This window comes from Panthera tigris, chromosome X (assembly GCF_018350195.1).
Source record: "Panthera tigris isolate Pti1 chromosome X, P.tigris_Pti1_mat1.1, whole genome shotgun sequence".
In the NCBI taxonomy this organism is placed as follows: Eukaryota; Metazoa; Chordata; class Mammalia; order Carnivora; family Felidae; genus Panthera; species Panthera tigris.
The window spans coordinates 13,898,669-13,912,624 of record NC_056677.1 but is presented as its reverse complement, the minus strand read 5'-3'; the positions used below and the strand labels follow the sequence as shown (position 1 = coordinate 13,912,624).

Here is a 13,956-nt window from a genome sequence, read left to right as displayed (position 1 = left end):
CGCCCGGCACGCAGCTGCACCCGGCACGCAGCTGCACCCGGCACGCAAGTCTCCACGCGTGCGGTGGTTTACCAATTCCTCGGGCACCTGCGCAATGGGTGGGGAACGGGACGTTGCTAGGGAGACAGCCGAGGGGAGGGGTTTTGGTTACCCTTGCGCTACCGGCAGTGCCCGCCTCCCAGCGCCAGTATCTGAGTGTTCGAATTCATTTGCCCGCTAAAGCTGCTGGGATTGCGACCCCGCCCTAAACCACAGGCGCGAGCCTCCAACTCTGAGAAGTGTTCCTGCGGCTGCGCAGGGGCGCCGGCGCGCCTGTGCGCTTTCTTCCAGCGCTGGAGAAGCTTTGTGGAGAGGGCTCGGCGGGGTGAAGCCGCTAGGCGCTTGGCCTCCCTACTGCCATTGGTTGGTTATTTGAAAATTTTGTTTTTTTAAATGTAATTCTGTCCCTCCTACCCCCGCCACAGACGTTGACTCTATCCTAGGTGTGCAAGTCATTGTTGAAATTCGAGGGTGGACAGGGGGCGGGGTCTTAGTTTTGGAGGTTTGGTACAAACAAGGGAAAAGTTATTTTAGGAAGTTGTTACCTCGTGGATAGGTGATACAGACCCTGGAGCCGGATTTACTGGGGTTGAATCCCAGCCCCAACACTTAGTTGCTTCAAGGCTTGGGGCGAGTTAAGTAATGGCCCTGTGCTTGCGCTTTCGCATCTGTAAAATGGGCACAGTGTGGGGAGTACATGAGTTTGAGTAAGCAAAGCACTTAGAACACTATCTGGCACATAAACTTGCTATGTAATAAAGGATACGTGACATTATTTAGTGGCATATTATATGTAGATTGAGGCTGCCCATCTTCAGAAGGAGGCACAGTCTGAGGCACCTGGGTGGCTCAGTTGGTTAAGGGTCTGACTCTTGATTTCTGCTCTCATAGCAGAAATAGTCTCATAGTTCCTTAGTTCGGGCTCTGTGCTGTTAGCACAGATTCTCTCCTTGCCCTTCCCCTCCCCTGCTCGCTCTCTTGCTCTCTCTCAAGATAAACCTTAAAAAAAAAAACACAAAAAGGCACAGTCTGAGTAACTGTCAGAAGCAAAGCAGGTGAGTATTTTAAAGTAAAGCCATAAATCTTTTCTTGGCTCACAGAGGAGCTACAAGTATAGTATATATTGGAATTGTATTCTTTCAAATACAAAACGAGATTAGAGGGATGTCTGGCTGGCTCAGCCAGTAGAGTGTGAGACTATTGATCTCGGGCTTGTGAGTTGGAGCCTAGCAGCCCCAAGTGTAGAGATTTAAAAAATCTAGGGGCACCTGGGTGGCTCAGTTGGTTAAGCATTGGACTCTTGATTTCAACTCCGGTCATGATCTCACCAACCGTGAGATCGAGCCCACTCATTGGGCTCTGTGCTGACAGCGTGGAGCCTGCTAGGGATTCTCTCTGCCCCTCCCCTGCTCGCTCACTCTCAAATAAACTTAAATAAAAAAAAAATTTAAAAATCTAAAAGACCAAAACATGATTAGAGCCCATTATACAGTATTTATTATTATTATTATTACTATTTTGCTCCTACTTTTGCTATAGCAGTTCCCTTCCTTTATGTCCAGTTTGAATAAAACACTTGGAGTTTGTGAAACCCCAAGAATACAATTACATAATCCAAGGGAAACCGGTTGTTTAATTGCAGTCACGTTTATTTGCAGTTTCTATACACACTTTCTAGGTAATCAAACTTTTCTGGTACATTTTTTTGAGAGGGGTTCACAATGAAACTGTCACCATTTTTACTAAAAATAAATACAAGACTTAAAGTGTTGCACAGCTCTAAAATATACAAAGGCTTGAATTGAATGTAAACGTTGAAAACATCTTACAAAAGAAACCATTTCTGCAACAATTTAAAAAGTTCATATTTACAAATATTACAAAAATACAAAATGGATGCAAGTCCATAAACCATTGTCTTTTTGGCCAGCATGAACTGGTTCTAGTACCAAAATAGTTACACTGTAACCTTCTTTATAGTTTTAAATCTTTGTCGTCATCTAGTTCTCTAAGTCGGCCGTCACTGCAGCAAATCGACTCACTCACTGACCTTTGGCAAGAGCAAACCGTGTGTTTTGTTTGCAACAACTAGTCCATGTCCTCTACTTAGCCAAAAAAAAAAAAAAAAAAAAGGAAAAAAATTTCCCCCACACAACATAGACATGTTGTATAAACATAAAAGAACAAAAAATTAGCATCAGTGCAAACAACAGAAGAAAAGTTTGGATTGATGTTTTTCACGATACCTAATGTGTGTACCCTGCTTCAAAACGGCAGTGATGTTGAAGACAGCCCTCTAATTCTTGGTTTTATATGCTATGTAATAAAGCCATGTAGAATATTCCAGATTACTAAGGAATTTCTTACTATTTTTTTTTAAACTCAGTTTGTTGCTCAATACTCTTTCCACAGTGAATTTAAAATCCATCATCATTTGGGTTTTTTTTTAATCTATGAAATATAAAATAGAGAAACTCTGCTATAGATTTTTAGAGTAAACAAAATAAGTAAAACTATATTATAAGGGTTAGTTCTGTGATCATTACATATAGAAGGAATCTTATTGCCTCACAATTCAAGTCAGTATGTATTTTAAAAAATATATGGTACCAGTACTTAAATTGATGTCAATAATAAAAAGGTGACATTTATTAAAGCCAATTCATGTGTTTCCTATCCAAGATTTAGAATCACTTTTAAAGCCCACATACCTTTCTTTACGCTTAAAAAACCCCTGACTACACAAAAGCCATACTGCAAACGAACTGCTTTTATGAAAATTACAAAAGATCACCTACTGTGACTGGAAATGACGGTTTCTTATCGCATTTGTCTAAAAACATTATTTTTTAAAATTTTGCCAAGTGTACTTTTCAAAGCATGAGAAAAAGTTATTCATGTTCCCATGTGGTGTCAAACCATGCTGGTTTTCTTGATTAATGGGTTCCAATGACAAGTGATGGTCCATTTTTTCAAACCCCCAAACATTTTTCTTTTAGTAAAAAGTATAACACTTTGTAAATGTTCAAATGTACCCTTTACCAGGTAGCTTATCTATCCCAGCACAAACACCCACACCCACACACACATACGTTCTCCCTCCTCTACCCCGCCACCCCCCAGCACCCATTTTACACACAAGGATGACAAGAAATTAAGAAATACTATTTGATAGTGAAAACAAATAGTAGAAGAAGCCAGACATTTTTTTCTTTACAAACAAACAAAAAGCCAACAGCAATCAGATTCTCTAATTTTCAATCTGTAACATCTTAGAAAGTGTTTCTATTGAAAGACAGCATCTTCTTAGACCAGGCTTTCTCCTTCATATTGTATGAATTAAACCAAAGCCACAAACCCCCTTTCACACATCCTACTTTCCCAAATACCACTTGCATAAACTTAAAGCCAGCTGCTTATCAATTTTTCCGTAACTCTGGTCTGTTCTATCATTCTAATTACATTCTATTCATTTATAGGCCATATCCCTTCTTAGTTCTCTCTACATTCTACCTTGTCCCAATCAAAACATATTCTAAGTACATAGCTGCTTATATTTCTGACAAAGCATTTCAAACATTAGTATCATTTCATGTTAAAATCAGAGGTGTAAGAACCATTTGCAGATTTCAACTTGTAACTACTTTTTTTTCAGCTTTAAGACAAGAAAATTCAAGTAATTTCAAGTAATTCAGCTTGTTTCCCTGCCTTCATTTTATCAGAGCACTCGCCCTGACATTTCCTTTCCCACCCACCACCCCTCCCCTTCCGCCATCAAGCAGATACAGTAAAATCAGACAAAAACTCATTTGTATGTAGTGTTGTGAACCAGAGCTGTTCCCCATTCCCAGTTTAACAGCGAATATAAATAATGCATATACACATACCTATTTCCCAACTATATTGTTCACAGTGTCATTTCTGTTACTTTTTAGGTAGCGTGAATCTCATCAGCACAGAGAGAAAGCTTCACTGAAAACTCATTGCAGGTACTTACTGATAAGTCAATAGCTCTGTGGCATGCTTATGTTTTATTTTTGTTAGTTAAAGAACCTGGAGCTAATTGCTACACTGTTTAAGGAGTTTATAGTCATTAGATTATGACTGTTTATGCCCCCAGTAGCCCAATATAAAACATAACCTAAAATTAAGTATTGTTTCCCCTATTCATTCTCTTTAAAGCAATCCATTGAAAAACTAAAAGTCTAAAAGACACTGTCAGATGCTGTTCTTCGGGGCTTTGTGTTGAGAATGGTTCTTCTCATTGATTAAAAAAAAAAATCAAAAGCATGCTTTCCATTCTGTCCAAATTACCACATGGTAAATCATAGCCATGTGTTACTATTTGCTTGTTTGGTGCTGCAGTTTGTCACAAAAATGGTTAGGTCTGAATTCATTAAATTAATCACGTTTCAGTATATGACCTCAAGACTTCCTTTATTTCACCAGTTTAAAACTCATAACTGAGGTTTATCACTCCGAAAATCATATTGGTGGACATTTAAATATGGTATTTGATATGAAAATGGTATTCACAGAATACAATTATTACAGTTTATTTCTTGTGTTTTTTAAACAGTTGGTGTGTAGTAGATAATTGGCCACATGTCCACTCGTCATTGATAAATCTATTTACACATTTTTATCAAAAATATGGTATTTACATGTGTGTAGTTCTTTCTTCTAAATTTTGCTGTAGTTCATTTTAATGTAAAAAAATACCAAACCTCCAGAGTAATTTCATCTTCTTAAGAATTATGACAGTGAGGGCTTTGTTTTTTGAATAGGCAGCTCTGGGAAAACTTTTTCTAGGTTTCATGAAAAGCAGACATCTTCAAATTCTGTATTATAAAAGGAATGAGATTGGGTAAATCAAACTATACTAAAGAAAAATATGAAAGACGGTGCAGCTACTTAAAAACATGGAAAATAATCAAGAAAGACCAAACCAGCTTCCATTTCCCCAGCGAATGTTTAGGAATTCGTTGGGAAGCAGCAATGGTGCCCGATGGTGCCCCGTGGTGCGCCGACACCCACCCCCCCTCCCGCCCCCCAGTCCTCCGCACCGGTCCTGCGTCCTCTTAGGACCAAGGGCTCTGGCCTCTGCTGGCCAGCCTGGCCCGGGCCACCTAGGTGGAGCTCTGGGAGGACCGGTCGTCGTGGGGACTCCCGTCAGAATTTTCTGTCTCCCCCTCGGAGATGGCCTGCATGGGCGCGTTGTAGAGCCTGCAGCGGACGCTGTAGCGGCTGCTGCTGGCCGCGGGGGGCGCTCGGGAGCGCCCGACCCTTGCGGATGCTGAGGTGGCAAAGTTCTTGGAGGAGAAGCCTTCTGCGTTCACTCTTGGGGAGCATGGAGACAGCGGGGACAACACCTCGGCTCCAGGGGCCCCCTGATGGGCCTCATGGGCGCTCTGCGGGGACTCCGCCGGGAGCTCCCCCGGGGGTTTGGGCAGGATGGGGCTCTTCAGGATCTCAGTAGCAGACATGCGGTAACTGGAATCCGAGCGGCTTCCTTTCTTGAGCAGCAGCAGCTTAAACTCTTCGTTCGATGTGTTGGACTTTTTGGCGTTTCGGTAGATGAGGCCGGGAGACCTCTGGCTGTTTGGCGTGGTCACGCTGCTGTTGGGCGAAGTGACAGAACCGGCTCCGGCGCTGCCGCTGCCAAGAGCAGCTCTCGATTTGCTTCGAGCAGACATATCCCCAGAATCTTTTCTTCCAAGGACTTTCCTCTTGGACCTTTTGAGAAAAGGAAAAATCTCAGTCCGTGTGGCTTTGTACGAAACTAAAATCATTAAGGCATATTCGTGCCCCTCCTTGAAGAGCGCCTCGGTGCACCCAAGCTGACGGGGTAGTAAGCGTCAGGGGAGTGGACATGAGGACGGAGATGTGGTCCCTGCCCCGATAGCACTCACAGCCTGAGGGAGACTTTCCGATAGCCAGTGGACGTGAACTGGTTCTAGAAATGACCATTTCACATAATGACTAGGGGATGTAGAGAAGGACCTATTGGGATGTTTTGCTCGAGTGTCAGAAAATACTGCTGCCTGACTTCCGGTTAGAGGGTAGGCAGTGAAGGACTCTGGCTTTCTCTTGTTACATCTGTCTCTTCACCACAGATAAAATGATCAGAGGTCTGGGGTTGGTTTCCAGGGAAATACCAGGAGAGCCAAGCGGGTGGAGGTGTGGATGGGACAGGATTAGCTAGAGGTTGATGGTTGATAGGCTTGGGTGATGGGTGTGAGTGGGGTGGAGGAGATGAATCATACCATTCTGTCTCCTTTATACATTTTCTGTACAAAGAAATTTCTTACGTGACTTTTTAAATAAATCAATCCGGTTTGGGCTGTAAATACAATTTTCCATAGCTGCTTAGTAACATCAGCACTGTATAAGTCAGTAAGCCAACTTTCTGTGCACAGCTGAAAACCTAGACCACCTCTGGAGCTCTACAAACTCTCACAAAAATGAGGTTATTCCTCTCACTGTGCTGTACATAAATAATTAAACCCTACACAAATGCAAATCTTAAGATTACCAAGCTCAGAAAGTCTACCAAACCTAGGCATCCATCATCATATTATTTCTCTTGATAATAGTGTAAATTTAGCGAATCTTCAGCACGATTCAGTTCACTGATAAATAGTGGCAACATGCTCTTTTGCCAGCCTAAAAATCCATAGGATAGAGAAAATGTCAACTTTACAGTTGGAGACCAGCCTCATTTTGGTTCGCCCAAACCTTCCTGGTTGTTATGTTGCACATGCCAGTGTCTAGCACTGCCAGCAGGGGAGGGGTTTCAAACTAACACTTGTTTGTAGCATCTACCGTATTCTAGATGCTAAAATGTTATCTTAGCGTCAAAACTGAACATGCGAGCTATAGGTATCTCCACCAACAGTAAGGAATAGGTAGAGAGGTTTTAACTGACAAGACTGGTCAGGAAGTAGCGGCGCTTAGACTCCATTCCAGATGCTTTTGACTCCGCTACTTACATTCTGTCCACTATTCCAGATACTAACATTTGGTCCTGTGGGGTAAGAACTCGGCTCTTTAACTTATATAGCATTTTATTAACTGGTCCTAAGATAAAGTGGGGAAGGGAAATATAATTGGAGCTTAGCCTACACATGGAGCAAAGAAAACATAAACTGATGATTCTTCACTCTCTGAGTGGAAAGGTGTGCCTGCTAAAGGAATAGCCACACAGAAGGCATTTCTGACTGACTCCTTTAAAAAAAGTTGAAGAGTGATGCTCCTTCTTTATGAGAAAACCACATCAACGGAAAACTCAAGTTCCCTTAAAAACTAGAATTCCAGGGGAAATGATGGTAAGCTGCTTGCGAAAAAACTTGCTTCAAAAAATACAATTTCATAAGGTACAAGAGACAGTCCCTGAGTTTTGTCCTTTGGGAGTCCCATCTAGGTCACGGAGGCCTAGTGGAAGACGGCGGTTGTGGTTGTGAAAGGAGTAGGCACATCAGGATTGGATAGCTCAGTCTGATGTGGGATCGCTTTCCAAGCACTAGTTCCTGCTCTGTCCATTGGTCACAAGTTGTAAGGAGTATATATTCTTGTACACATGGCTCTTGATCGCAGGTGGCAGGTGAGAGAATGTGAATGGGTAACATGGACGCAACAGTGTCTTAGAAAAACAGCCCAGAGGACATTCTCTGTTCGTGGGATTTGGAGCACTAATTTTAGAGAAGGCCAGTGTTATTAAAGACATTTAAGTTTTAGGAAGGTAGGGAAAAAAGGGAGCAGTGATTAGTTCTGATCTATGAAATGGGCAAGTTTATACACTCTCTTGTCTTCAACTTGGGTTCTGTCTAGTGAATCAACTTGCATTGGTCTCTGCTAGTGTAGGATTACAGCTGTGAGCATATTTTTTTTTTTGGCTCAAGAAATTATTTTCAGTCCAAGATGACAGTAGCGTTTGAGCTTTCACTCTAAGTTACTTAACCATAAATTGTTTTCAAATGAGAACTTGTTCTAGAATGTCTTTCCTATGGAAAAAACATCTCCCTTCAGCAGTTCTTATGAAAGTCTCTCAGTTGAGGTCAAGCTATATATAAAGGCTTGCATTGTCCCGCACAAATGTCAATCTGTCACTTTGACTTGGAAAAACAATTTTTCTTTGCTTTTTTGCTGAATGTGTCACAAGTACACAAGGCTTTCCCATATTTGCATTTCATGAGATGCACTATGAAAAGGAAAACTTTCGGTATTGTTGCCTCACCTGTGAAAAAAGGAAAACTTTTGGTATTGTTGCCTCACCTGTGAATGACTGCAAATAAATCCTCAGTTGTACGAGGTTTGTTTGGAGACACGAACACACCTTCTGCTTCAGCCTGAGAGTCTTCACTGAGTGGCGAAATCATAGAGTCATCACTCGGTGACGATTCTTAAATTAAGAAAAAAAACCCGCATCTTTAGGAGGAAGGTACCAGGCATGCTGCTGTGTTTCAGTGACTTGTGGAATAAATGAACAACAGTTACCTTACTGCTGTTTTTAAAAAGATGTCTGTCACAGCTCAGTCCCTCAATAACAAAAACTTTTTATCTCAATTGTTGTAATAAGTTAAAAAAAAAAAAAAAAAAAAAAGTGGAGGGAAACCAACCCCCAGGGTGGTGCTATGTCACAGGGAACATAAGAAAGGAAAAACTTAAGGAAGTGCCACGAGACACCTTTCCATTGTGACAAAGGTATCAACGACTGACCTTTCAGTGAAACCTCCTCCATACTTCCTTGGGTCTCCTCTGCTCCGCTGTTATCAGAGGCACTTTTGGCTGAAATACCTGAAGCGATATTTTCCTGCTCGGAACGTTTTTCAGGGCATGGATTTGCAGTTGATACCTCTGCTTCGTAGCTGATATTCCCAGGCACTTGGTCATGGTGGCGGCTCGTCCCCAGTTGCTGCTTAAGTTGATTGTTTATGTCTGTGGGTCTGGTTGGTGCGTCCGACTGAGAAGTGAGCACATCTGCAGACTCCAGGCGAGCAGCTTCCTCTCCACCTGCAGAGGATGCCTTCTGCGCCTGTGCCGGGGCTTCATCTGCACCAGCTCCATATTGGAGTGTTTTACCATCCACATCACTTAGGCGGGCGACAGAGACCCTCTGAAATCCTTCTGTGGGAAAGTCACAAGTTTTACTTGGTGTGTTTTCTGGAATGGGCTCACTCTCCATAGGTATTGGGTCTCTTGTGACACTTGACTCTAGAAGATTGCTACCAGCTGAGGTAACTGTTTCTGGGTCACAATGATTCTTTACATCAAAAGTACGTTTTTTCTCTAGCTGTAGTTTATCTGGTCCCATCTCAAGTGCAGAGGAGTCTAAAAAGGACAGTATGGTGTCTTCAGTGGAGTACTGACGTGATACTGATTTCTTAGCCATATGTGGCTTCATCTTGCCTGGCGACAGGGCAGCCATTGCGAGAGCATTGTCCTCTAAGTAGGGGAGATCTGTATTGTTGCCTTCTTTTTGTTTAGCTTCTTCAGACTTACTGATGGACCTAAGGTTCACAGATTTCAGAACTGTCGGTGTAATTGCAAGGGATGGTGGAGGATTGGACTTGAGTGTTTCTCCTACTGGGTTCTGCTTATTATGACTAAACACATGCAGTGGGTGACGGTGGTGGAATGGTTTATTCAAGACACTATGAAGAGCACTTAGGTCAAGATGGGTGGGAGGTATAATTGGAAGTTCAAGGTCTTTACTCAGTGACAGAGCTCCATCTTTTAAAGAGGGTTGCTGTAGTGAGGATTTCCTTTCTGGGACTTTCGGTTTTCTTTTGCTACCTCCAGGAGACAGTGGACCGGAAAAGAAAGCTGTAGGGAAAGAGGAGGTTGGTGTTTCAGACTGGCTCGAGTAGCCACTTGATGGGGATGCCAAGCCGGCCAGCTTTTCTGGTGAAGCCAGTTTAAACTCATTGTCAACAGAAGGAAGGGATGGGGTGGTGGCTCTTGATTCTGACTGGGATGTTTGGGACTCAGAGCTCTCTGGAGATTTGATGCATTCGATAACTGTGGTACCCGTAGCAGTGCTTGAATTAGATAAAGATCTGTAAGGATCGTTTGTTTTCAAGTCATTTAGAAGCCAGAGATCTGCATAATGAGTTGAGTCAGCACCTTCATCTTTGAATGGTGGAATATCTGAAGTGTCTAACTGAGGTTCCTTAATACCATGTTCACTCTGATTCATCCAAGAAGATTCCTGCTTGGCGGGAAGGTTGGCATTTTCCATTCGAGAAGGCGCATTGGAGAAATCAAGAGGCAGCTTCATTTCCCTGGAACTGTGAGGCAGGAGCTGGCCAGTGTTCATCTTTGGTTCTTTCTTCTCAGAAACGTCTGCATTTCCATCGGACTTCCTCAGTGATGAGCTCCGTTTAGGTGGGGTCGGCTTTGCCTTTGGTTTCCTGAAAGAGATGCTTGGTCTTCCCTGCCTCCTATGGTCTAAGTAGTCCTGCCAGGCACAGTCCGGGAGAGTAGGAGGAACCCCCATGCCCTGGCCATTCTCTGGGCCCGGGGCTGCATAGTGACAGACATAACTCTTGTTACCTTTGAGGCCACAGTCAAAGTGCATGGAAGTGTAGTATCCTTCTGTGTCCACTGAAAAGTGAGAGCTAGTGTCTGCTTTGTCTGATGGAGACTTTTCCAGAAAGCTGTCGTAGGTGGCCATGCTTGTGAAGCTCGGGCAGCCCAGGCTGTCTGCCTTGGGGCGTTCAGGACTAAAATCCTGGCGGCAGGAGGCATCGTGATGGTGATGCAGGTAGTTCCACTCACTGTCACTTGTGTTGCTGTTGTTGGGGTCATCCAGCAGGTCGGCCACCGTGGAGGTAAAGGAGTTTGCCCGGTGGCCTCTCACTTTATCCAGGTGGTCGTTGTACTGCTCGGTCACGAAGACAGTGGCATCCTCATTAGCATGAGGGGCCGTGTTTAGGGACAACTCCGAGTCACAGTGTGAAGAGCCAGTGAGGGGAGGAGAAGCTGCAGGAGGAATCGTCTCTGAGGTCTGTGAGGGGCATGTGGAGCTGCTCCCACTCCAGTTGCCGCTGGATGACTGGTGCTCGTCCTTCTGGTCCATGTGGCTGCTGAGGAGGACGCCAGCCGTGGAGATGCAGTGGATGGGGCTCCCAAAGGTGTCCGAGTTGGAGGAGATGTCACAGCTGCCAGAATCGGCAGCCATTCGGGATAGACGCGACCTCCCTCTCTCATTTAACTTGTGCTGGGGGCTGTGAAGATGTTGAGAGCAAGCCAGGCCCAGAGCAGGCTGGCGTTCCTGTGCACTCGGGCTGCTGGGGGCGTCACTGCAATCATTAGTGTTTCTTTCTCGGTCACTCACGAAAGACTCCCCCTCTTCATATGCTGAGGGTTTAGCACCACCTTTGGGCTCAGCATCCCCACCTCTGTTGCCCTCCCGGGGAAGGCTCCGAGATCTTGTGCGGCTGCTCACTGCTGTAGTAAACATGGCGTCGCCTTTGTCTGCCAACGCGGAGATGTTGCCGGCAGAATGAGAAAGGGAAGCTGCGATGCTCTGACCCCTTTGAGCTCTGATTCTCCTTCTGGATGGAGCAGCAATCAGAATATCTTCGGTTTGGCACTCCGAGTCCCTGGTTCCAGACCTCCTGTTGACAGTGCTGGAAGGGTCTGGATGTGTGTGCACGATCACATTCCTCTCCCTGGCCACAGGGGATTCATCAGAATCTAGGGTACATGGACAGCACAGTGAGATATTGTATACCTCAGCAGGCTAACACACATTCTGAGAGATGCCCACAAATCTGGGTGCGGCATGCTGGATCTTTCTCTTTGAGAAAAAACAAGCAGCACGTAAAATTAGGAGAAAGTTAAAAGGCTTTGGGGAATCTGCCCATTTGCCTCTCTGTGTCTCTGTCCCTCTCCCTCTCCCTCTCCCTCTCTACACACACACACACACACACACACACACATTTTCTTAGTGTATACTAAGAGAACATGTTCTTAGATCTTTTGTGAATTCTCTCTCTTCACTGTCAAATTATTTGCCCCAGTAAGTGATGACTATTTTTTTTTTTAAACTAAAGTTAAACTAAAGTGCATTTAGTCTTCTTGGCCACTATTCTTTTTTATTTTGTAATATATACTCAACAAAGTAAAACTCTTATAACTCATTATATGTAATAATAGAGATGCTACCCTAATAATAATAATAGCAACAACAATAATAAAATGTAGGAAGAGATTCCTAAATACATGGAACAGAAAAAAAAAAATAGAAAAAAAAGTCATAAAGCGTAACATGTTATCAGTATTCAATATTTAATTGAATATGCTTGAAATTTACCTTTTTAAAATAGTTAATGCCATAAAAGTATATCTCTCTTCAAATAAAGGTATAATTTTTTAAAAATAATTTTTCACAGAATCTTGTTAGTTTTTATTCATTATTTCCATCTTAATAAAACTTTTAAAAAATTACCAAAATATTACATTTCAGCCGTAAGACCTGAACATATATACCTAAATCCATAAGGTTAAAATCTTCATGGTCAAGGACGGAGATTCAAAAAGTAATACCACCAGCTTGCTGAACACAAAACAAGTACACACCATTTCAAAGCCTCTACAAGTTACCACACTATTTTTAAGGAAGCTGATTAAAAGGCCGGCTTCCATTTCCCCTCCTTATAATCGCACCCAACAGAATGTTAACCATTAACAGTTTTATACCACACCTATTTCTTGTTGGACTCTTCTGGGGATACCCGAGATGGTTTTCCTCCTCCTCAGTTTTCGTCTCCGCTGTAGTACGGATTGTGAATGAACAAGAGAGCAGCGTATACTAGCCTCTCTGTCAAAACCAACTCCTGCAACCCACAAATAGGTCTCATTAGCCTTTAGAAATGGCAAACAAATTTTCATTTGCTTGGAACACAGTGATATTTATTGATTGGAAGTAAAGGAAGAGTTTGGATTAAGCCCGTGAATAAATATAAGGGAGCCCTTATTCAGCTCTTATTTAAATTACTCTGCGGTACATTAAGCTTTACTTCTAAATGCGGCTCTGCACAACAGCTTGCACTGCCAAGAGCAACAAGCAAAGAAGGAGAATCAAAAGAAAGAGGAGAGAAAAATAACATCAAAGAATCACTCTCACACAGAAACAGCTCCTTAAGGACTCACAACCTTTAGTTACTATTTACTGGGCTCTCTGATGCTGTCTTTGCAGAGTAGATCCAGAGCTAAGATGCTAACCCAAATTAGTTCAGCTAACATTTCCTGACCCATCTCTTCACTAAAAGCATCTTTGTGAGGTATCTTTTCCCTCTCTACCCACTACACTGCAACCCTACACACACACACACACACACACACGCACACACGCACACACGCACACACACACACATGCACACTCTTTCTGTGACGAGAAAGTAGCCTAAAGATTTGTTTTTAAATTCTCATGTAACTCTTTCTACTTTCTTCTACTGACCCAGTTGGACACTTTTTGGTTTGGTACCAGGGTCTTATCAATATAAGAGGAAAGTACAAGGCAGTCCTCAGTTCTGTCCTTGAGTGGGTCTGCCTTCTCCATCAGGTGGAAATGAAGCTGGGAGTCCCAGTCTTTACAGTGAGTCTCTGTTTGCTTTTATAAATACAGGGGCCAGACCTTGATGCCTATCTGTTTCTCTTTCCCTAATCACATCATTGCTACGCTACAGGCAGTCTTATCAAATCTAGAATGGTGAAGGAGGTGGTGAGGAACTCAAACTCCTGTCTGGCATAGGCATGCGCCATGGATTTGTCAGCGTGAGCTTTGCCTCAGAAAGTCATGATGCCAAAAGTGCTTTGGAATCTGGTTACCTCATCATTTATCCTGACTGTTAAGCATAGAGCAGGATGGCATGTTAAACTTCGGCTCAGCTATATAATGAAGCACTCTGA

The 13,956-nt window shown here is 43.2% G+C and overlaps 1 protein-coding gene and 1 long non-coding RNA gene across 2 annotated transcripts in view; one reads left to right on the top strand and one right to left on the bottom strand.

The window, feature by feature from the left end:
* Nucleotides 1-3: 3 nt before the first annotated feature.
* LOC122235521 overlaps nt 4-13,956 on the top strand; it is a 60,210-nt gene continuing 46,257 nt past the window's right edge. The window contains exons 1-2 of the long non-coding RNA XR_006213583.1: nt 4-402; nt 3,975-4,028. This is a non-coding gene — a long non-coding RNA (uncharacterized LOC122235521). The remainder of the gene's footprint in view (nt 403-3,974; nt 4,029-13,956) is intronic.
* The window catches only part of NHS (NHS actin remodeling regulator), a 98,892-nt gene continuing 90,052 nt past the window's right edge, over nt 5,117-13,956 (bottom strand). The window contains exons 6-9 of the mRNA XM_042975215.1: nt 12,750-12,881; nt 8,758-11,739; nt 8,314-8,440; nt 5,117-5,775 (exon numbers count right to left, since the gene is read on the bottom strand). Coding sequence (XP_042831149.1) covers nt 5,169-5,775; nt 8,314-8,440; nt 8,758-11,739; nt 12,750-12,881 — 3,848 coding nt within the window. The 3' untranslated portion in view covers nt 5,117-5,168. The remainder of the gene's footprint in view (nt 5,776-8,313; nt 8,441-8,757; nt 11,740-12,749; nt 12,882-13,956) is intronic.